Genomic DNA, 25,717 nt, shown 5'->3' with positions numbered 1-25,717 from the left:
AGATGCTCAACATCACTAATCATTAGAAAAATACAAACCCAAACCACGATGAGATACTACTTCACACCCACTATAATCAAAAAGCAGTGGCTACAATCAAATAGGCAGAGAGTAGTGTACATGTGAGGATGTGGGAAAACTGGAACCCTCATCCACTGCTGGTAGGGATGTAAAGTGGTGTGGCCAATTAGGAAAGCAGGTTGACAATTCTTTAAAACGCTAACCATAGAGTTACCAAATAATCCAGCAATTTCACTCCTAGGTATGTATCCAAGATAAATGAAAACAATTTTCACACAAAAGCTTGTACACAAATGTCCATAGCTACATTATTCACAACAGTCACATAGTAGAAACAACCCCAAATGTCCATCACTAATGAATGGACACACAAAACGTGCTCTATCATATGTTGGAATATTACTGAGCAGCAAAAGGAAATAAAGCACTGATGAAAGCTACTACCAGATGAATCTTGAAAACATGCCCAGTGAAAGCTGCTGGTGACAAAGGATCACATATTGCCTAATTCCATTGATATGAAATGTGCAGAGTGGGCAAAACCACAGAGACAAAAAAGGAGAACAGCAGCTGCCTGGAGCTGGGGTAGGGTGGTGAGGAAAACAGAGAATGACTACTGCCTTCTAATGTATTCAGGGCTCCTTCTGAGAATGTCAAAAGTGTGCTAAACTTAAATGACGGTGATGGTGATGGCTGCACAACTTTATGAATACACCAAAAAACACTGAGTTGTATACTTTACATGGATAAATTTTATGTTACGTGAAATACAGCCCAATAAGGTGTTAAAAGTAAGTCATTTTTGAAGGTACCATCTCAAGTTAAATAATTCATTGTAAATGTCCTCTTACATACAGAAGATAAAAATCCACTGTAAATTTTTTAAACAGACTTTGGAGTTATTATGAATACCCATTCAGTTTCTGAGTATCTCCCTTATTCCCAAGGTTTTCAGTCACTTTTTTACTGTCTCATGCCTACCTGTAATCATTTTCCTCACTCTCTTCTTAATACATTGCTTCTTTTACTACTGTGGACTGAAAAATCATATGAACAAGCGCTTGAAAGATGTTAAGTGAAGCAAGAGTGAAGGCCCTGAATGAAGGTTAAGGAGAAACGTGCACGCATCAGTTACCATCTCGGGTCACGGCATTCATTTCTGTTGTTCAAAGGCCTCTGTACTTAAGAATAGGCTAGTGCCATGGTGTAGACGTTTGACCTTTATGAGTGTGTTTAAAACATAATACCAAGATAGATTTTAGATAAAGTGACATTATGCCTCTCAGAAAATACGTATATACCATAGAGCACATTATATGATTATTAATAATATATGTACATGCCTGTGTGGTTGTGTGTGCGTTTGTATATACGTGTGTATGACATACATCCAAACATCTAGAGAATGAACAAAAGTCTACCCTAAAATTGCATGCACTATACATTATAAGGAAATTAATTAGATATCATACACAATCACATAATACTATTTTCAGTAATAGAATTAAAATGTTTTCATACATTTGTTATGTTAACTCTAAAATGATAATTACAGTAAGCAAACGCTAAACAGGATTAAAGCATCTTGCTGACCTCTTACTGTAAGCTTGCTATATAGCTGTGAATTCACCTCCTTGTCACGCTGAAAACGCCGAAATTCATCGATTGCTTCCCGTGTCATAGTCACAGCCAAGACAAATCCCTATAAAACAAAATAAGGTATTTTTAGAAAACTGAACTTTAACAAAAAAGAGAAAATTATTTGTTACTTGATTTAACTTTTTCCCTTCCATTTATATTACTCTCTAAAACATAAAATAAATGAAAACCAAAAACGTCAAAAAGTAACAATGATATATTACAAAAGGATTCACTGTAAAAGGTTTACAACTCTTAGTATACTCCCAAAATTTTTAATTCACCTCCTAATATATACTTCAAGCTAAATGTCAGAAAATACCCAGTAACCCAAAGAAAAAAAAATTAACAATCTTCAATAAACCCACAAATTACATTTAGAATAGTTGGGCATTCAAATACAAAATTTACAATGACTGACATAAAAATCTTACACTTAATCTCCGCACTTAAATTTTTCTTACAGAATAAAAGTATTTAGGAACACAAAACAATTCCCAGATAATCACATCAATTTTCTTACATAGTGCATTATTATATAACTGCAGTAGAATGAACTATAGTGCTTTCATCTCACTTTTTAAGTAAAAATCTGACTATACTAATATGATGCTATCTAGAAAAAAAATTTTATATCCTCATAATTTATTGTGAAGCCCATTATACCACTAATATGAAGCTGATGCCCATCATTTTTAGAGGCTGCACACGTATTTTCTGACATGTTACAGAAATATTCTTCAAGTCAATCTCTATTATTGATGATGACCTTGCTTCAGTCAAAACTGTAAATAACAGAACAGTGGATGTATGTCCACTGAAAGCACAACAATCTATTTTATTTCAGTTATTTGTTTTCTGTATAACCAATAGGCCAAATTAAGTGTGCTGCTGGAGAATGTTTCTTATATTTACTGAAATAGTATTTTTCTCATGTGTCCTATTTGAAAACCCTTCAACAGTCATGACTTAAACATGGATTCTTCTAGTCTCTTTCCCATTCAAAATCAACCTGACAGCCTGTGTCTCTCACTCCTTTTCAGCCCCTCTGCCATCTCTCTTCAGCCACACTGTGTGCTCTCCCCCTAATCATGAGCCTCCCTCGGCCCTACAACCATCTCTCCCTGAGCACATCAAGCCCTTAGTCTGCACTCTGCACCATCAGAAACCTTTTCACATCCAGTTTACTTCTCCACTTGCCACAATTTCCTTCCACCACCACTTGACTAAAACTACTCTCAAGTAAGGTGGACCATCTCAAGAAACTTCCCATTCCTCTGTGCACTACAACCGTTCACCAGGCCCTCTTTCTAATTCCCCATCCCTTGGCTTCCTGGACAACACATTCTCCTGGTGCCATGCACCCCTCTTTATCCAGTCACCCCAAAGCTGGCCTTAGTCCACTGATGGCCCAATTCTCTACCCATCCCACTGTCATCGTCTATAAGCAATACTATGGCTCCTTCCTCCAAATGCTAACTGTGCTTCCTTCTACACCTCTCTCCAGCCTGACTGCATTCTGTGTGGCACTCCAGCCAGACCCAGGCTCTCCCCAGCTCTCCTACTGAAATACAGTGCTCTCCCCAAGTCCCTAACCTTACGAATAGACAGATCTCTAGCCTTGTCCCCCACTCAATATGGCTGTATCCTTCAACACTAAGGAACTATGAGTCGTCTCCTGAAATACCATGATGTCTTTCTGATCTTTGCCAGTGTATTCCCAGGGGTTATTGGAAGCATTGTTTTGAGAAGTCTCCTAAAGCCACTCTTGGACTCAAGGAAAAAGAAGCCATAAACAATTTGTGATGTGCCCCACTTGCAAGAAAGGCAGGCATGGCACGGCATGCGCCATGTATTTGCCCTGGTCTCCATGAAGACAACGGCTGCTGAGCAGAGTAAGACCTCACTTAGGTCCTTTAGCACACACTGTGTTCTTTTTTTAGATAATAGTTTTATTGACATATAATTCACATGCCATAAAATTAACACTAAAAAAGTATACAGTTCATTTTTTAGTGCCTTCACAGAGTTGTACAACCTTCACTATCATCTAATTTTAGAAGATTTCCATCACCCCAAAAAGAAGCACCATACCCATCGCAAGTCACCTCCCATTCCCTCCCACTCCTAGGCCCTGGCAATGACTCATCTCCTTTCTGTCTCTATGGGTTTGCCTATTCTGGGTGACATGGTAATTCTGTGTGTAGTATTTTGAGGAACTGCCAAACTGTTCCTCAAAGTGGCTCCACCACTTTACATTCCCACCAGCAACTAATGAGGGTTCCAAGGTCTCCACATCCTCACCAACACTTGTTACTGTCTGCCCTTTATATTGTAGCTATCCTACTAGGTGTGAAGTAGTATCTCTGGTTTTAACTGGCATTCCTCTACAGACTAATGACGTTGAACAACTTTTCACATGCTTATGGCCATTTGTATATCTTCTTCGGGTAAATGTCTATTCAGATCCTTTACCTACTTCTTTCCAAGGTTAATTGTTGAGTTATAAGAGTTACTATTTTGGTGCCCTAGTTGAAAATCAATGTGTCATAAATGTCAAGGTTTATTTCTGGACTCTCAATTACATTGATCTATGCACCTATCTTTACATCAGTACCATACTGTCTTGATCACGCAGTTTGTAGGAAGTTTGGGAATGGGAAAGTGTGAGTCCTCCAACTTTGATCTATTTTTCTCTATGATGTATTAGCTACTCTGAGTCCCTTGTATTTTCATATGGGTTTTAGGATCAATCTGTCAATTTCTCCAAAAAAATTTTTTTTTAATTAAAAAAAACCAGCTAGGATTCTGTTAGGTGTTGGATTAAATTTGTAGGTCAATTTGGAGAGTGCTGCCATCTTAACAATATTAAGTCCTTCAACTAATGAACATGACTTTCCACTTATTCAGACCTTTCATTTTTTTCAAAATTCTTTTATAGTTTTCAGTATGTAATTTCATGCTTTAAGTTTATTCCTATTATTTTCTTTTTGATGAAATTATAAATGGAATTGTTATCCTAATTTCATTTTGGGATGGTCATTGCTAGAAATACAAGTGACTTTTGTATGTTCATCTTGTATCCTGCAACCCTGCTAATTCATTTTGTTTAGTTACAATATTTTTGTGTGTAGATTCCCTAGGTTTTCCTATAAACAAGATCATGCCATCTGTGACTAGAGACAAACAGACTTTCTTCTTTCTTTCCATCTAGATGCCTTTTACTTCATTTTCTTCTAACTGCCCTATTTAATTTACCTTCAATACAATGTTGAACAGAACTGGTGGGAGCAAACACCCTTGTTCCTAAGCTTAAGGGGAACACATTCAGTCTTTTATGACTAAGAGTGATGCCAGATACGTGAAGTACAAAATTTTAAGAATATAAGAAATTTTTATATTATGATAAACGTCTCCATAATAGAGTGAAGAATATACAAGGAATGATGGCTAGTTTCTTCAAAGCTGATAACAAGTCATAACAAAGCAGCAATGAAATAAAAGTAGTTATCAAAAAGCCTATTCGAGACAAAGAAGAACTTGAATATAAATTCATCGTTTTATTGAACTAGAGTGAGCAACAGAAAAACAAAGAAAATGAATATGAAAAGCCAAAAGCAGCAGACATCCCCAAAAAAGTTCAAAGAAAGTTGGTGTTATCAAAAGCCTTAAAATTTGCACACATTTAACCAAGTGGTTTTACTTCTAGAAACTTATCCTAAAGGAAAAATTCTAGGATCACAGCATGAATATGAAAAATTAGAAATAACCTGAATGTCCACAAGTAAGAAATTTATAGCACAGAGTCATATGAGGAAATGCTCTATTTCCTTGATTCAACGATGTCACTGGTTTTAAGATATATCAGTATTATTTTAGTAGTAGTCTTGGGTGGGAAGACAACAGCATTGTAAATATATACATTTTATAAGCCACAGCTCAATTTTAGTCACATAAAAAACATGCATCTTTGAATCCAGGAAATATACTTGTCTGCGGCTACTCCCACGTAAGAGAAGATTTACTGCTACAGACTCGTGTTCATGATGAAGACGTAACTTCTTAAAGTTCTGTTTGTGACTCACTGAGACAGAGAATGAAAGTGATTAGCAAGCACATTTTATTTATATAGTATAGACAATATTTTAAAGGAGTGTTTTTTAATCAGGTAAGCATATCATAATCACCTGAAAGACTTTTGGAACATAAATTTGCTCCAACCCTATCTGAAACGTGTACTTTTACCTCTAATTTCCAGGGAGGAGACCTCAGACACATATGTTAAACTCTCCAGGTGACTCTAATTTTCACCCCTTTAAACTTACGGCTTAAAGACAGCAAACGTTAACCAAGTTCATTAAGTAATCATAAACCACAAAAATGTGCTAGTTCCTAAGAACTCAAGGAAGTCGGTGAAATTAAGCTCCCCCCTCAAATGAAGCAGTATTAAAGAAGACAGAATAAAGAAGGTTAGGGCCCAAGTCCTGAAAACGGGAGATAAACACTGTTAAGAGGAAACAGGATCCTGGTCACAGGCAAGGACTGTGAGAGTGTGCAAGCTGCTTTACAACACATTTCCAAATCTGTTTTCTCGGAATAAGGAACACAAGCGTAGGATTCTCAACACCCAAAAGATGTCACCACCATCACATCCATCTCCAGCATATCTATCCTGAGGAAATGCCCAATGGCCAGCCTAGGAACATAACAGAGACTAAAGGAAAGGGAAGTTAAGGCCACCATTTCCTTCTGCCACTGGAGTCTACAATAAATGAGCCTCTACCGTAAGAGTTTAGATCTGAGTTCTTAAATGGATCATTACAGATCGGTGGTTTATGGAGGACTGGAGTAAGCAAGTCTTACTGTAGGAGCACTTGGGTCTTCCCATTACCTCGGTACCAACCAGGTCAGAGGTTTATGCTATAACACTGCTCCCTAGAAAAATCAAAACTGGAAGCAGAAGGGCCATATAAACTACTGTCATCCTGGAAACAGCAGTATTTGTGCATGAGTGTGTCAGACAGACTGGACAACATGGACTTCTTCTCACATGGCTTGTCCACAGCCTTTCTCCTATTTCTCCAGATAACCCAACAACCATGTGGAGCGAGTCCAAAACAATACACATTTTTGTAAAAGGAGAAAAAGTTAGATGGGTACATTACTGGTTTGCCTTTGACGGCTTACCATGTGCCATACACTTTTCCAAGTATCCTAAATGAGTTACCCCTTTTAAATGGCGCAAAAGTCTTACAAAGTATGTATCTTTACCTCTAATTTACAGATAAGCAAACTGAGACACACACAGCCTATCTGGTTGCCAATTATCTATTAACAAAGTAGCAGAAGACATTTTATCTAGAAGATACAATGTTAAAAATTGTTAGAGCCAGAGCTGTCTTTATCTAAAGATCTTCTGCATAGACAAATCTATTCTATCTCATTCATTTTGATAGAAGCATGACATTCTGTTTTGTTACTCTGATTACACAAGCTTTGCTTTAAAGAATTGTTCTGAAAGCTGAATATGAAAAGTAATCTTCATCCAGACATGATAATGTAATGAAATCAACTTATTTTCAATTTACACTTCTACTATATGGGAAAATATAACACAAATTAGTTCAGACCTAAAGCTAATAAATAATATTACCAAAAGTAACTTAAAAAGAAATATTAACTAAGCTATCACTGTTTTCAAAAACATCTCAATTTTAGTTAGAGAACAGAGGAAGTAAGTTTGAAGTAACTTGTTTTATTTAAAATTAGTGAACAACAGAAACAGAATTTTACAACCGACAACTGTAAAATGGTTTTATGCCTCAGTGGCAGGATTTTGGCTAGAAGAAATCTGGAAATGTTAACTAGTATCTTTTTCTCGAGAACGTTACAGAACCTTAGAGAACAAGAAAAGACTGGAAAAAAGTCAATGTATATATAAAGATCACATGGTGTTACTGGCACTGGACACAACGGGGTTAATATAAACTGGTACAGAAAATGCAAGAACTCAAGGGCTTATGAGGAATTCTTGTGGAAGAACATTTTCTTCAGTTAAAAAGAGACACCTATACGTATTTTCAAATTTGCATTATTTTAAATAGTTTCCTTTGAAGAGATTTCTTTAGATTTAATTATTCCTTAACTTTGTCTAATTTTTCAAGCCGTCTTGATTTTCAGCGCTTTTAAGAGCTTTCTGAAAGAACCAATATGCCCTCGTAAGCTTACTTCTCGGATTCGAAGGTGAGCCTAAGGCGCACACCAACTTTTTAAGAGATTTGCTCAATCAAAGGTTAAGGTGCATATCAACAGTGAACGCATGCTAGTCATCACTTGTTATCTGAAAGGCAGCATCAATTGTGGCTGCTGCCAAACCAAAGAACAAAAGAAAATCATTTAAAAAGTAGATCAATTCTCAGATCTCACAATATACTCAGGACACGAGAGAAATCATCTAGGTGTATCAGAAGGCAACGTCAAGCATCATTCAAATGGTAAAAGTGGCTTTTCACTTCTCTAAAATCTTAAAATGCAAATGTAGTGGAATAACAACATCTTTTACATGAATATTGAAGTAGATGCTCATTGAGGTACTTATCCAAAAATAATTAAAGCTAATATATGTCAAAAAATGATAAAGTACTTCAAAATAACAGGATGAAAATTCAAGTTAAAGGACTAAAAATTGCAGCTAGAACTGGAAATGAACGAGCATATGAAAAGAAAAAACAAAGAAATGTTTTCTTGTCTTGATAAACAGACGTGTGTGCGCTTGCATGCACACTTCACTCAAGTATGGCCAAGATCATCAATTTTGTGAACAAATCAAATAAAGTTCTTCATAAAGAACCATCTAAAGGACATTTTCTTTGGTTGAAAGCTAGTTAAATCACAGTAAGTACAAAAGGCCAAAGCAAAATATACATAAATACATTTTCCTTTACTTTTTTAAGAAGAATTTGTGTTCTCAGACCATCATTGTTTCAGCTAAAACAATTTTAACCCACGAGGCAATTTTTTGTTTTTTTAAGACAGGGTCTCACTCTGTCACCGAGGCCACCGTGCAGTGGCGTAATTTTGGCTCACTACAACCTCTGCCTCCCAGGCTCAAGCAATTCTCCAACCTCAGCCTCCTGAGTAGGTGGGACTAAAGATATGCACCACCACACACAACTAATTTTTCTATTTTTTGGTAGAGATGGAATTTTACCATCTTACCCAGGTTGGTCTTGAACTCCTGAGCTCAAGATATCCTCCCGCCTTGGCCTCCCACAGTGCTGGGATTACAGGCATGAGCACCCAGCTGGGAAACAATATTTAAGCAGTAAATACAACTGTGAAAGCAATGAACAGAAAAAAAGGGGCTAGAAATAAATACACTAAAATCATAAATATAATTGGCCAGGCGTGGTCACTCACGCCTGTAATCCCAGCACTTTGGGAGGCCGAGACGGGTGGATCACGAGGTCAGGAGATCGAGACCATCCTGGCTAACACGGTGAAACACCATCTCTACTAAAAATACAAAAAATTAGCCGGGCGTGGTGGCGGGTGCCTGTAGTCCCAGCTACTCAGGAGGCTGAGGCAGGAGAATGGCGTGAACCCGGGAGGCGGAGCTTGCAGTGGGCAGAGACTGCACCAGCGCACTCCAGCCTGGGCGACAGAGCGAAACTCCGTCTCAAAATAAAAAAAAAAAGAGTATGTTGCAATACGCCACACAGATTAAGATAATCTTTATAAAAATTTTTAAAGCATACAAAATAATATTGCGTATTATTTTAACGATAAATATAAACATAGTAAAACTATTAACAGATACACAGGAATTATAATCTCACATTCAGAACTGGTTACTGATAATGTGGTGGAAGGTGAAGAAAAGAAAGGAAAAATAGTTATCTATACCCCCTTCCACGGTTACCTAGCTTCAACAACAACTTTCAAAATTCTGTTGTATACACTTCAGTGTTTCTTCTGTGTGTGAATATATGCAATACATACACAAACACACGGCTTCCTTTTCCACCCAGGACGAAATCTGCGAGGCTTGGAAGAGTTGACGCCAGGCCCTCTGACCTCCTTTCCAGCTGCTTCTTCCCACCCACACCCTTCTCTGGATGATCTCCTCACACCCTGGAGCACGCTAAAACAGTCCAAGACCTCTGCAGCTGCTCCTCTGCCTGCAACCCTCTTCCCTGTTTCATATCCGTCTGACTGTTTTACCAGTAAGATGTCATTCCAATGTCACCTCACAAGAGAGGCCTTCCTTGACCATCCCATATAGAACACCCCCTTCATCCTCTACTCGTTTTTCCTGCTTTACATTTTCTTCTTCATAGCCTGATGGTTGGCTACGTTGGCATTAGGAGTTTATATACTGCCTTCTCGCTCAGAATTTTAATTCTATTAGAACAGGCTTTGGTTTGTCTTGTTCACTGTTGTATCAACATTTCCTAGACTAGGGCTGGACATGAAGGAGCTCAATACTGACTGATCAAAAGAACTGTGGATTTCATTCTATACATATTTTGAGTCACCTTTTAAAACTTATTCTAATACATATGTAACTAAACACTTCCTAATCACCATTTTTAAAGCTACACAGTCTTCCAACAAGTACACAGGATATAGCAGAGTTTAAATAATCTATTGTTAGACATTTGATTTTTTAAAATACTTATAATGGACATTCTTTAGACTTTGTGATCAATCATTATTTCTTTAGGATAAATTCCTCAAGTAAGAGGTCTTTAATATATATGATCAATGACCCTCCATAAAGGCAACACAGGTGTGCATGCACATTATGCACACCAACGGGGGAGCTCACCGCATCTATACTAATGGGATGAGCACCACAGTGTTACAGTTTTACCCATGCTCAGCTCCAACGTCTCTTTCAATCTTACTAATAAGCTAAAAATGTATTCATTTATCTAGTAATTTTGTGTTTATATTACATATAAAGTTACTCATTCCTCAAATCCACCCTACTATGAAGTCTATGTGAAAGAGAAATCAAAAAATGTCCCTCAGCATGGTTTTACTACAGGCAAACAGGAAAGCCTGACTGTGCCTGTCCAGGAAACAAGAATTTAATCTGTCTTCCAGTTCTCCTGCTTCATTTGGAGGGAGATGGAGCCTAGCCAGGCCAGGACAGATCCCTCAGGAGCAGACAGCTCGGCTCTCCATGTGGAAGGCCACAACTCATGTGGACCCCCAAGGACTGCACTCTTCTTTCACTGAAGGAACCCTTTCACTCTCTGTGTTTCCTACCTAGATCCCTCGGGTCATCTGCCCAAAAGGGAGCAAATCCAAAAAAGGAAGTAGTGGCCAGCCGCGGTGGCTCATGCCTGTAATCCCAGCACTTTGGGAGGCTGAGGCAGGTGGATCATTTGAGGTGAAGAGTTCAAGACCAGCCTAGCCAACATGGTGATAGGCAGGTGTAGTGGTACACGCCTGTAATCCTAGCTACTCAGGAGGCTGAGGTAGGAGAACTGTGTGAGTCCAGGAGGCAGAGGTTGCCGTGAGCCGAGATTGTGCCACTACACTCCAGCCTGGGCAACAGGGTGAGACTCTAGCTCCAAAAAAATAAAAATAAAGGAAGTAGTACATTTTTCCATGAAAGGAGGAAAGATGATGTATATCTTGCCTGTACAAGCTAAAAGTCAACGAAAACTATCAGCCAATAGCTTAAGACTATCAAGACAGCATACGTTTGAAATGGAAACATTCACTGACAAGCATCATTGTATCATTGGCCTTTTGAAAAACTTTATGCACTGAGATGTCAACCAGACATCGTATGTACTGCACTTGGATATTTCAGAATGCTCACCATGGTCAGGGTGTGAAGAGAGTAACACAACAGACCCACATCCCCAGCCCCCATTCCCAACAGCTGCATCACACAGGAGGGAGCTGCTGATGACCTGCACCCTTAACACAGGTGCAGAATGACCAAGGAAAACCCCTCTGCCACCGCTCTACAGGCAGTGTGCTACCACCACGCTTCCCATTGTTCTCAGAGGGACTGAAGTCACTCAGCAAAATCTTTTAAAAGAAGTTCAGTGATGCACTGCAACAACATCGTGTTTGTAAAATCTGGTCAATTTAACTTTTAACCATCTCAACTCTTAAAGCTATATTCTAAATATTCCATAATTTAACTTAATTTTTAAAGTCTTTTCTTTTACCAGAGGAGCCCAGTAGGTGTAGAGATAGCCTATTTTCAATGCTGGCACAAACTGTGAGCAGGATATTACCAGAAAATAGAGATTCAAGAAAAACTTGAATTGTTCATACAAAACCTAAAAAGGAAAAGAGAAAATTAACAAAATTCCTACAAGGAAAAAATTTAATACCTAAATTAAACAGTTAAAATCAGCACAACATATAACCACATTTCCATCAAACAGTGAGAACATGTTCTGATTCAAAGTAAATGTATTAATTTTCACGTTGGCTTTCTAATAGCTATATCACAAAGAAAGGTAAGGTTACTCCCAAAATATATTTTAAATAAACTGAAAATAAGACAATTAGGACATTCAATTATGTTAAAAAATGTCACCTAGAAGTTTTTTTATCTTTCTCATATGAAATTTTCCAGTTTTCCATACTCATTTAGTAAGTCTTTACATGAACATCAAAAAAAGATAGCAAAACCTTCCCAATGTTAGCAAGCCAGTAAATATACAGGTATATCTTGATAATGACTCAGAAAATCTTACAATGGAAAAGACATAGCAATCTTATATTTATGAAATGGTAAAAAACAAATAAACAGCCACTTTTTTTTAACACAGACTATCCAGGTAGCTTTACAAAGACTGAGTGAGCAAGCCAAATGTGAACAGGTTGACTTCACGAGATAGACTGCCTTAATCTCCTGTGGGTATTCACTTCCCTCAAAACATTAAAAAAGACAAAATATAAGAAGTTGTAACTGCAGACCAATTTTCAAGAAGACAACTACCCACCTACTCTTATGGTCTTTGGGTTGTTCATTCTTAATATTTTCAAATATAAAAGAAATTTCATCATTCAATAAAATATTAGAAATGTCAATACTGCAAGGTTTTGGTTTTGGTTTTCACTTCAAATAGTTATCTTTAGGGACGAAAACCCAAGATCTAATATATTAATAGATCTCAATTTACAAATGTCTCTAATTATTAGATTTACATTGAAAATCAAAATGGAACAAAACTTATGTTTACAGATGAGAATAATTCAAACAGCACACTACAATTAAAATCAAACTTACAAACCTGCAACTTACAAATCACAATCTCTTTGCATGCCGTTTCTATGCCGCTTGGAAGGTATGAAAATTTCACCAAGCAGGGCAATGGGTTAAGTGCTCATTGCTGACCTACAGAGTCTGCAACTCGTTTTCAGAAAATGAGGTTATCTGCATCATCATACAGTGATGTATGGGACTCAAAATCAGTTACACTGACAATGCATTTATGTTCATAATCACGTTCAACCCACTGTCTAAGAATGTTTTGAATTATTTCATAAATTAATCTCAGCAGGAAATAAAGTGCTTTTTCCTTAGTGATTTCTTTAAAATTTCAGTTAGCATAAATTATATCTATTAGCAATTTAGAAACTGCCATTCGTGGTAAAAATGACATAGAATTCCTACTGTGTAATTACCAAATGTTTCTAAAATACTACATTTTAGATGAAAAGACTAATTTCAGAGACAATCTAAGATAAAAAGCTCATATACATGGTAATCATCATACAGTCACATCCACAGGTATTTTCAGCATGCAGCCAATCTGGGCAGGCTGTGTGGACTTACACTGATCAAAGTTAAGCTGCACTGCTGGCTTTAAACGACTGTAATCAATACTCTACTGTCTACTGATTGAACCTGCTGACCTTTAGGAAAACGTACACTGCTTAGCCAATCTCTGAGATCTGTGAGTATTTAATAATTTAAACCTAAGCAGAAAACAGTGGCTTCATTCAATAAAGATGTGAATATTTATCTGCCTATAAGACAGTTTACATTTTATTATCCTGACAAAAGATCAGTCTTTTAATTATGAAGCCATTAGTTTTGTGGGTTTTAATAAAGAAGTACATTAGATACCAAGTATTTGCCAATCACTAGGTGGATGGGGATGAGGTGAGGGTGGGGGTAAAATCAATGCCCAATACAATGTCAGCATGATTATTTAAATTAAATATACAAGATAAAGTCGCCCACATTACATGTAATCAAGAGCTTTTCTTGCAAATAAAAGACCTAAAACATGCCAAAAACTTTGGTATAGAAATATAATCAATACCAGCTTCCTTTTCCTTTAGAAAGATAGATAAACCTATTAAAATAAGGAACAAAATACAAAAAACAAAAGTTATTCAACTATTTCAATTGTATGTTAACTGTTTTGTAATTTAAGCCAGTAACATCACTAGCAACAAAAAAGTAATAAAATATTTAAACTACAGTATTTAAAATTAACATAATACCCAATTAAACATAACTAATGACACAACAATATAACAAGGTCTGAGATTTATAATGTGAAGTAGCAAAGACATCTATCTATAAATATGCATATTACAGACACTTTGTTACTGTATCATGTCAATATAAAAAAATTCATTTTCTTCGTGAAATCTCTTGGCAGGGCTTAAACATTACATTTACTCTTTTCTCCAAACTAGTTCCCCGCCAAACAAAATGTGTAACTTGTTTTCTGATCATTTTATTTACCTTTACTACTTCATTATGTCTACACTGTATTTCTAAAATAATATAAATACTATGTTTATCAAGAACTGAAGGCAATAATCAAATTGTACATTTTCCTGAGCTGAACTCTACGATGTAGACATTAAAAATACACATGAATTATTTAACAATTATTGGGAACACAGATGGTTCAAAAGCAAAAGGACACTGATTTGGATGTGACACAACTCAATACCTAAGTCAGAGTCTCAACAGGCTCCATCCTGCAGCAAAGGAAGCCAGCAATGTCTGACACACAACCCATCTCCAAGAATGCAATAGTCTTACCCCAGGTATAAAGGTAAACACATTGTATTTTTGATTTTTTATAGAATTCCTGGGATGTTTTTCTTCACACTTTTCAGGACATCCAAGCCATACTGTGCGAGCTTTCAGTTCTTTCTTTCTTTGACAAATATTTATCAGCCAATCACAGCAACTGTATGAAACAAAAGATACATATTGTGTTTTTTTTTTTTTTGCTTTTTAAAAAAGTTCAAACTAATTGTACATATTTAGAGCCAATATTGATTGTTTCTGTATTTATCAGACACTAATAGCACACCTAATGCTAATCTGTGGGGTTTTTCTCATAACAGGTTGGTTACACAAATTTAAATTTGACATAAAAATACAAAGTCTTATATAAATATACAATGGCTTCTAGAACCCCAGGGGAATTATCTTTCTGTTTAGACACTCTTACTGGCAAAATAAAACCATTAATATTCTGAAGTGGTCAGTGCTCTGTATGTTGAGAAAAGGTATAGCTATAGGTTACCTACTGGTAATTCCCAATATACCATTCCATGATAAAGCTCCTTAGATTTCAATTAATCCAGGATGTGGCTCATTCTCTGAAGCAATAATCACTTTTTCCACTCTTAAAAAATGACTTTTCCAGTAGTATTAACTAATGCAATATTAAGACTTACAGCTCAGGCCAGGCATGGTAGCTCACATCTGTAATCCCAGCACTTTGGGAGGCCAAGGCAGGCAGATCACCTGAGGTCAGGAGTTCAAGACCAGACTGGCCAACGTGGTAAAACCCTGTCTCTACTAAAAATATAAAAATTAGCTAGCTGTGGTGGCAGGCACCTGTAATCCCAGCTACTCAGGAGGCTGAGACAGGAGAATAGCTTGAATCTGGGAGGCAGAGGTTGCAGTGAGCCAAGACAACGCCACTGCACTTTAGCCTGGGCAAGTCTCCATCTTAAAAAAAAAAAAAAAAGATTTACAGCTCAATCCAATATTTAAAGAGAATACAAATGTTTCCTGTGATATTCTAATGATAAAAGCTTGACTGTATTTCCACATAGCTCTCTTCATCTATGCAGTAAACATTTTAATTTTAAATTTACCCTGTTCCAACAGTGTCTGGGTTTCAGGAGCACTCTTCCCCTTCTTGGTCATCCAAACCATTATTTGGGGGTGGAGAGTACAGAGTTTCTAGTAAAGTAACTTTTCTTAAAATACCTCAGAAAATGATGAAAAGGTATCAAAATCATCCCTTTTAAGCACAAAACAATCATGAACTTAAACTTCAGTATTAAAACTTTGGTTTAATTCAAATTTTCGAAATGTAGAGAAAGACCCAGAATGGCTTATTAAAGGAAGTTGTTAAATCTCACCTTCTAATTATATTCAAGGCTAGAATAGAAAGCCTGCTGTATAAGCCAAATATTCTTCATTTCTGTGACAAAGGAAGCTTAAAAGTTAACAAGAAATTTTGCATAAAAATGACAGCATACGGCTGATTATAAAATGAGGCTGCCACATCAGAGCTCCATCTCAGAATTGCTGTCTCCCACGCTGGAGTGCCACATCCTTACTACAATCGTAATGCTCTCATGCTTTACAAATCACTTTACAAACACTGAAAACTTGCAGGTTTCAGTATTTGAATTTATCAATTTGAATATATGAAGTAAACTTCATAAATCTCCTATAGTAGCATTCCTTATGAGGTCGCATGTGTGTGTGTCTCAACTGAAGTTGGTACTATCCCTATGAATATTCACCTAATTCTCAGCTGTGCTGGGAAGATCTTCACATTGAAAGGTCAGAGGTTGGTTTTTCGGACGCTGCCCATCCCTAACAGGGACTGTTCTAGCATGTGAAGGACTGCCAAGCACTGCTCCCTTAAGCAGCACTCTCACGGGGCTGATGTTCTGCCACGGGGATAGCCAAGGAAGCCAGCTCCCCCCACCTTTATTCTAGAACTTCCACTGCAGCACACAAAGACTGAGCTTTGCAAGAATGGGATATCTTAGCACTGCCATCATCACTTTTGAAACAATAAACCCAAACACCTCCAAACTGAAAGCATACTTTCAAGTCCACAACAGTTATAAATCAGGGTGGCATTAAAGTGATTTAAGATTGTCAAAACAAGTATGTTCACCATTACTATTTTTTGGTAAGGTAAGAAAGGAAATGGTCAAGTAGATTTCAGTAAAATGATGATAATATTTGATCTGTTTATGCTTGAATGAAGAATTAAATAAGGCTTCAAATAAAAGAGTAAGCTTTCAATGACTATTTCTCTCACCTTACCTGTTGTCTGTACTGTCCAGTTCGATTGCTCTCACATGCCTCCTTCCCTCCAGCACCCCACTGTGGTGCCACGCAGACTGCGACTGCTCTGTGCTCTTCTCCACACTCTGAGTCGTCTTCCCCTGTGGCAGGGGCTCATGGGCACTCCTTCCCCAACGCCTCCCACCAACAGCAGCTATAAATCATCACTCTTTTACCTGGTGACAGCACACACTCCTAGCGCCAGGAAAATCCTAGTTATGTTACCTGAGAATTACCATCTCAGACACCTGCAACTACACTATACTGATGCTGGACTCCCACATTACATAGTTGAGAAAACTGGAGGTCCCACAGGCAAGTGACTTCTCTAAGACTAAACCACTAGTTAATGGCAGAGTTGAAACCAGAGCCTAGATCTCAAACCCCCACCACATCAGCATCATGTCCATTCACTGAGCTGACAACAGGCAGAGGCCAGCTCTTACTCAAGTTCATGTACCACCTTTTCTCAGCCCAGGCATGACACCACAGCCATTCAAGAGATGATGGAAAAAAAAAAAAATGAATCACTTGTGAGCAGGCAACAAAACACAATGGAAAAACATGGACTTTCAAGTCATGTTTTTGGAAACAATCACCAGCAAGTGACCCTACGGAAGATCCTCGGTCTGAGTCTTTGTTCACTCATCTGCAAAGCACTGACGAAAGTGGACTTAATACATTACGAAGGCGCAGCACAATGCCGCCCACGAAGGAAGCCCCCGAGGCCTGTCTTCACTCTCCTGCTTCCCAACATCCCACTCAAAAGGTCACCCTCCTTACAATAGTAACTTGGGCACAGAGAGTAGCCAGGCCTGGACCGTGCAAATGAGCATCCATTGGCCCCATGTGGCAACTTTCATTACAATTAATTAGAATTAAATAAAACTTACAATCCAGTTCCCTCAGTCACATTAGCCACATCTCAAGAGCTCAGTGGGCACCCAGGCTAGTGGCTACCATAGTGGACATCACAGATGGAGAATATTCCATTACTGCAGTGAGTTCTACTGGACAGCACTGGCATCAACAGAGCACACTGCAAGCTGGGTCACAGGTGCAAGACAGGCTTCAAATGAACACATTTCTCTTCAGCATTTCAAATAGCGCAAAATTCTTCAAGAATGGAATCAGATACGAATTTTTGCTCTACGACACATAATTATCTACTCTGATGTTCTAGTATACAAAAGTCAGACAAATTCAAAATGAAAAATCAAATATTTAGATCTAAGTATTTGAAAAGATACATATAAAATTTAGAAAATATAAACTTTATAGCATTATCTGATATTAACATGTTCTTCCAGACAAAAGACACTATAAATGCAAGACCACTGTCTGCAAAACATGAGCACTGTAAACAAGAGCCGCAACAGAAACCTTAACGTCAACATCACTGTCAGCAACTACATGAACTAACGCCTCACTGACATCACTCTCCTAATTTAGAAACTCTAAATTAAATGCCCGCTGCTAAAAACATATATATTCCAACATTTTACTCGGTTTTTCCTCTATAACCCTGTACCAGTAAATCTAAGATGCCTAGACTTTGATGATACAATTATATTATTCATATCACTGTGCTACTAACACCTGTTAACATGTAAAAATGTTATTACTAATAATTTTATTCCATACAGACAGAATAAAGTAGTGGTTAAGACGTCACTATCAAATCATGTGCTACTACACAAAACTGAACGAATATACTCGCAACAGGCGTGAGGTATGAAAGCCCTGCAGGTGTGCCAGAACTACCCCTGGATCATGTAGCCAGAAACCACTACGCAGGGGAGTCAGGCGACTTCCACGCTAGGAGTAAAGGGCGTGAGTCCCAAGGATACAGAAACACTGTAACGAAAACGGTAAGTTTAAGCCTTACTGAGTAGTAGAGCTGAAAAGGGAAAATGAAATATGGGGAATTTTTTGAGGACAAAAATGTGAGGAAGGCATACTGGTAAATATTGCAAAACAAGAGGGAGAAGCAAACAGAAGTCCTTGGGAGACAGTAACTGGGAGCTTTCCTCAATAGCATTTCTATGTATGCGAAATAGTTTCTAAATTATTGATTATTCAGAAACATTTTCCCCTTTATATTTAAATTGCCTTACACCATCAAGTCCAGCTGAAACTAAATCCAGTAGTGTACAAGTTATACTTTCTCTTAAAATGTTTGATTAGTAGCTTTTCATAAAATGCCTCTATAACCAAATCATAACATTAAACAAAGCATTTTAACATATCAAGAGCCTATCTTCTAAAATTTTAACTAGTCATAATTAAATAATTCCCATAGTTTTTGCCTCCTTTCTCTCCACCCCCCAAAAATTAGACAATTATTATACCCAACAGATACCTACGGTCACCAATTTAAAAGCAACACAATGCTAATGTCTTCTTAAAAGATGACATGCTTCTGTGCCCCCAACGTCTGCCAATTAGTTGAGGACGTTAGAACTAGGAATGATCCCAGCATTTGACACCTCCCCTCCCTTCTTATGGAAATGCCATTCACTGGCTCCACTTTCCTAAGGACAAAGCGATTTTTGATAACAGGTGAAATGTAAATCTCGTGAGAAAGACATTAACCCAGACCAGAGAACTATCAATGTGCCTCACAACAGCTTACAGAAAGGTGTATTCACCCGCAGGAAAAAGATTCCAAGTTGTGAAAGACAGAAACCAGAACAATTTTTCCAAGTGTCCAAGTTGGGGTTTTTGTCAAATAAAAATGAGAAAGCAGGTCTCAAGCCATGAAGAAATTAAAGCCTACTCGCTCAGTCTTTTAATCATAATTTTTAAATGATCCTTACTACTTACAGGATCTACAAATAGAAATACACTGAAATATTCACAACTCATCAATATGAGTTACAATCTACCTGTATTGCAATATTCCAAACATTTTCCTCCTGCAGTTAAACTAACTGTATAAATCTTCTATTCTTTGAGCCACCAAATAATAATGTTAGTAACAGTGAATTTTATAATGCCTGGTTATTTGGGAAATTAAAAAGTAGCAAACATTCACAACTGAAAATTGATAAGAAATAAATAAACAAGACTAATCTACTTGCTAAATGTATAATTTGGTTCTCTATGGTGCAGGGTTTAATTTCCATAACAATTTCTCATTGTAGCAGATATCTTTTGAACAAGAAGAGCATGACAATACCTCAGGATGCTTCTCATCCCATACGGCAGTAGGACATTCCTTAGTGCCACATAGACTGATTACAGGTTGTCAAGATGGCTCAGCTAGCTTTTTCCACATGATCCCAATTTATTAAGATAAAGACTTTCAGCCTGGGCAACACAGAAAGACCCTGCCTCTATAAAAATAAAGTATCCAGGTGTGGTGGCACATGACTATAGTCCCAGCTACTCGGGAGGCTGTGCTGAAAGAACTGCTTGAGCCCTGGAGGTCAAGGCTGCTGTAAGCCATAATGGCACCACTGCACTCCAGCCCGGGCAAGAGAGTGAGATCCTGTCTCAAAAAGAAAAAAAAAAAAAAAGATAAAGACTTTATAGACAAATCTAAGATATTTTACTAAGCTGTTTTAACTCCCCCAAACACGGGTGTTTTTGCTGCTACCATCTACATTTTCAAGTATATTCTTAATATTTTCCTTAAGAAAAGGAGTATATTACAAGTAAAACCTAAAATTTGGCTGTTATGTTCCATTTGGTAAAAACAAAATCATGTGAAAAACCAGAAAAATTCAATAACGCATTTAACACTATGATGAGACTGAGAACATTCTGAAGTTCACAATTCTTGTTAACTACCTGACTAGTACAGTACTGGTATGGTACTGTTACTAATACGGCCAAATAAGTACCATTTCCAAAACATACGGGGTCTGTTAAGAGTCCCCACCATGAACACTGCACTGCCCATGTCCCCAGCACTGCACCCATCGGTGCCCAGTTCCCACTTCCTCTATGAACGTCCTGCAGTCTCCCCCAGTACCCAGTGATTTTCCACACACACTAAAAACCACCTAACAGCCTGGACACAGATTCTCAACCTTCTCAACCCAATGATCTCCACGGTGATGTCCCTCTAGGATGGGGAGACCAGGCATTTACCACAGAGCTATTCTACTTCAAAGACGGCAAATCAGGATCTTATTCGGGCCACAACTCCATGTCCTAGCAAATTTTCCAGTTCAGAAAGCAAAAAGGAAGGGCTTTAGGTCACCAGGTTGGGACCTGGTTCAATTTCTGGGCTGGCCCTTACCTGTCACAAAAGGCACTCTTCCGGTTCTTGGCTGTAAACAGTGGTGAGAACACCCACCTTCTTTAAGAAGGGAACATATGGACCACAGAAGAAAAGCACTTAGCCTTTCCCCACACAAATTCAGAACACTTGCTTCTGAGCCACTCCCACAGCCAGTAAATTGGTAGCAGTCAACCCCTCTGCCCCTACAAACTCATCAATTCCCATCGTCATGGTGGCCTACCTCACCACAACTCCCCACACCACACTTCCTCAGCTCTGTCATCACCCAGGCTCTTCCCTGATGGATACGTCACCGTAAATTTATGCCTAGTTCAAGACAAATTATTATTGATTTTCTTTTGCTGATTACTGATGCTCTCTACCAAAGCATGACCAAATTTTCCCATTTTTTTTTAGCCCTCATCTGAATCCTAATCACATCCTTACTCAATTGACCTGATGTTACCAATTGAGGATAAAAGTCATAGTCACCACCACTATTTCATTCTTCCTCCCCTAGTTTTCCTCCTGCCAAAAAGGATGGATATTATTCTTCCTTTCCAATACATCCTCTTTCCAAAGGTGTCACCTCCTTATTCTTCACAGAGCTATACCACGTCTCCCAACCTTTTCAAGAACATCATCCTTCTGTGTGGCTTCCACTATCACCACAATGATAAGGACTCTGCAACTTACATCTCCAAAGCCTGCTTCTGGGTCTGACAAAACTATGTATTAGACCACTTCTCCTGCCAATGCTTTGTTCTGTTTCTTAATATAAGATAGATTTCTTAAAAAAAAAAAAAAAAAAAAAAAAAACTACAAATAGTTATCTGGTTTAGTTAAGCAGTACCTTTAAAAACCTACAGTCCCTATCTGTTCAATGCCGCAATACCGTCAGCTCCTGCCTGGGAAAGAACAAGGTGGTGGTGCCCCTTCTCGCCGCCACTGCACAATGCTGTACGTTCTAGCCAGCTCCACAAGGCGAGGCACACAGACCATAAAGGAAGAAGTAATACCACTGCTATTTGCAGATGGCATGACTGTCTTTATAGATTACAAGGAATCTACAAAACCACTCTTACCACCAGTGAGTTCAGCAAGGTTATAGAATAAAGGATCAAACATACAAAATCAATTGTATTTCTATACACTAGCAATGAAAATGTGGAATCAAAAATTTAAAATACCAAACCATTTACAATCACTACAAAAAAATTCAATACTTAGGAGTAAATCTTGCATGCTGAAAACTACAAAACGCTGGTGAAAGAGATCAAATTATCTCCAAATAAAATGGAGCAAAAGGTACTATGTTCATGATCTAGAAGACTCAACATAGGAAACATGTCAATTCCCCCCCAAACTAATATAATATATAGGTTCAACACAAGTCCTAACAAAACCCTAGTAAGGATTTTGTAGATATGAACAAGATTATTCTAAAATTTATATGGGAAGGCAAAGGAACTAGAATAACTTAAAGATTTCTGAAAAAGAAGAAGAAGAAGAATCAGCCTACCCACGTTAAGACTTTCCATAAAGCCACAGTACAGCACACTGTGTGGTACTGGCAGGAACTGACACACTGACGAGATGGAGAAGAGAACAGAACCAAGGTTACAGAGAGCCCCGCTCATGTACAATCAAGTGGTATTAGAACATTTGGATACACACTGGCTAAAAAATGAACTTCAACCTAAATCTCTCACCTTACCAAAAAAAATTTTTTTAAATATTCAAACATAAAGCTATAATACGCATACAAGAAAATCTTCAACAAGGAGTTTTGTGAAATTCTTAGATGTGATACCAAAAGCACAACTCACAAAAGTAACAAAAGCAATAAATCAGACCTCACCAAAATTAAAAACACTGGATCCACTGAAGTCTCTCTGAATCTCAACGGATGGAAAGACAAGATACAGACTGGCAACATGGCGAAACCCTGTCTCTAGTAAAATACACACACAAAAAACTCAGCCAGGCATGGTGGTGGGCACCTGTAGTCCCAGCTACTCGAGAGGCTGAGGCAGGAGAATGGACCCAAGAGGCGGAAGCTGCAGTGAGCCAAGATACAGCCACTTCACTCCAGCCTGGGCAATAGAGCGAGACTCCGTCTTAAAAAAAAAAGAAAGTATGTCCAACTACATATCTGACAGAGGACCCATAGTTAGAACATGTAAAGAACTCTCCAAATTCAACAAGAAAAAAAATAATCAAACAACACAACTAGAAATTAAAGATGGAAAAACATTTACTTAACAGAGTACACAAATGGCAAAAAGATGTCCAACCTCACTAGCATTAGGAAAACGGAAATGAAAAACACAATCAACCATCACTCCACATCTACTAGAACAGCTATAATCAAAAACAGTGACAACACCCAATGTTGGCACAGACGAAAATAAACTGGATCTCTCAAATACTGCTAGCGCAAATGTAAACTGGTATAGCCACTCTGGGAAATAGTTTGACAGTTTCTTAAAAAGCTAAATATACAGCCGGGCCCAGTAGCTCACGCCTGCATTCGCAACACTTTGTGAGGCCAAGACGGGCGGACCACAAGGTCAGGAGATCGAAACCATCCTGGTTAACACGGTGAAACCCCGTCTCTACTAAAAATACAAAAAATTAGCCGGGTGTGGTGGTGGGCGCCTGTAGTCTCAGGCACTCGGGAGGCTGAGGCAGGAGAATGGCGTGAACCCAGGAGGCAGAGCTTGCAGTGAGCCGAGATTGCGCCACTGCACTCCAGCCTGGGCGACAGAGCAAGACTCTTTCAAAAAAAAAAAAAGCTAAATATACACCTACCCCTACCATACAACCCAGCAGTGAAGTTTCTGGACATTTATTCCAGAGAAATGAAAACTTATGCCCACACACACACAAACATACACAATTGCTCATGGCAGCCTTATTTCTAATATCCAAAAACTTGAAACAACCTACACAACAGCTTGGATGGCTCTCACAGCATTATGTTGAATGAAATAGGCCAACCTCAAAAAACAAATCACATGATACAGATATCACTACAATACGGAAAAAAATAGAAAAATTTTTAAGTATCACATATTGAGTAATTTCAGTTATATAACATTCTTGATATTAAAACGAGATGGAGAATCGATGAGAGGTTTCCAAGGCCAGGGGTCAGAGGGACGGGAGTGGCTGTGGCACAGGAAGCTCCCTGTGGGGCTGGAATGGTTCTGCATCTTGGCTGCAGTGGTGATTACACAGATCAACACCTGATGAAATCACAAAGAACCGCACACACACACACACACACACACACACACACACACACACTGTGCCAAGGTAAGTGTCCTGGTTTCATATTATAGTTACGTAAGATGTAACCACTGGGATAAACTGGGTGAAAAATACAAGAAACCTGATACGGTTTGGCTGTGTCCCCACCCAAATCTCATCTTGAAGTTAACTCCCACAATTCTCATGTGTTGTGGGAGGAACCCGGTGGGAGGTGATTGAGGTATAGGGAAGGGTCTTTCCTGGGCTGTTCTCGTAATAGTGCATGAGTCTCACGAGATCTGATGATTTTAAAAATGGGTTTTTCTACACAAGCTCTCTTTGCCTGCTGCCATCCACATAAGATGTGACTTGTTCCTCCTTGTCTTCCGCCATGATTGTGAGGCCTCCCCAGCCATGTGGAACTGTGAGTCCAACAGAACCTCTTTCTTTTGTAAATTGCCCAGTCTCAGGTATGTCTTTATTAGCAGTGTGAAAATGAACTAATACAGGACCCGTCTATACTATTTTTGCAATTCCTGTAACTCTCTAATTATTTCCAAATTCAAAATTTTAAAAAAAATAAGTAAAAGAATGACAATATATACCATGCAAACATTAATCAAAGAAAGCTGGTACAGTTTTATTGAAATTAGACAAGTCTTCACAAAGCATTTTTAAAGATAAAAGAGGGCATTTAAAGACAATAAAAGGTCAATTGAATAGGTTAATAATCCTAAATGTGCATCATCTAATAACACGCTCCAAAATTAACCAATAGACATATCCACAATGATGTTTAGAAACTCATGAAGTCTCTCAGTAACTGACAAACAAGCAAACCATGAACAGCAACAGATTTGAACCAGACAACCAACAACTATGACTTCACTGACATACAGAGCAGTGCACTTAACTGAAAAGTACAAATTATTTTCAAATACACAAAGAAAATTTGCTACAAGTTGTCTATATGATGAACCATAAAGCAAGTCTCAACACATTACAAAGACTGTAATTTTTATTTTATTTTATTTTATTTTTTGAGACAAAGTCTCGCTCTGTTGCCAGGCTGGAGTGCAGTGGCATGATCTCGGCTCACTGCAACCTCCGCCTCCTGGGTTCAAGCGATTCTCCTGTGCCTCAGCCTCCCGAGTAGCTGGGATTACAGGCGCGCGCCATCATGCCCAGCTAAGTTTTGTACTTTTAGTAGAGATAGGGTTTCACTATGTTGGTCA

General features: G+C 38.2%; 1 protein-coding gene across 9 annotated transcripts in view; it reads right to left on the bottom strand.

The window, feature by feature from the left end:
• ATP9B (ATPase phospholipid transporting 9B (putative)) overlaps positions 1–25,717 on the bottom strand; it is a 302,593-nt gene that overhangs the window by 249,858 nt on the left and 27,018 nt on the right. For 6 of the 9 annotated variants that reach the window (XR_004055661.1, XM_030925838.1, XM_030925835.1 and 3 more), the window contains exons 3-5: positions 14,708–14,858; positions 11,856–11,969; positions 1,615–1,723 (exon numbers count right to left, since the gene is read on the bottom strand). Coding sequence is in view for 7 of the 9 variants with exons in the window: in XM_030925838.1 (XP_030781698.1) it covers positions 1,615–1,723; positions 11,856–11,969; positions 14,708–14,858 (374 nt within the window). In the remaining 2 variants the exon portion in view is untranslated. Of the gene's footprint in view, positions 1–1,614; positions 1,724–11,855; positions 11,970–14,707; positions 14,859–25,717 lie in introns of those variants that run through there. The other 3 variants (XM_030925841.1, XM_030925842.1, XM_030925840.1) reach the window with 2 other exon arrangements.

Source organism: Rhinopithecus roxellana, chromosome 21 (genome assembly GCF_007565055.1).
Source record: "Rhinopithecus roxellana isolate Shanxi Qingling chromosome 21, ASM756505v1, whole genome shotgun sequence".
In the NCBI taxonomy this organism is placed as follows: domain Eukaryota; kingdom Metazoa; phylum Chordata; class Mammalia; order Primates; family Cercopithecidae; genus Rhinopithecus; species Rhinopithecus roxellana.
The sequence above is the reverse complement of the archived record's forward strand: the minus strand, read 5'-3'. Positions and strand labels throughout refer to the sequence as shown.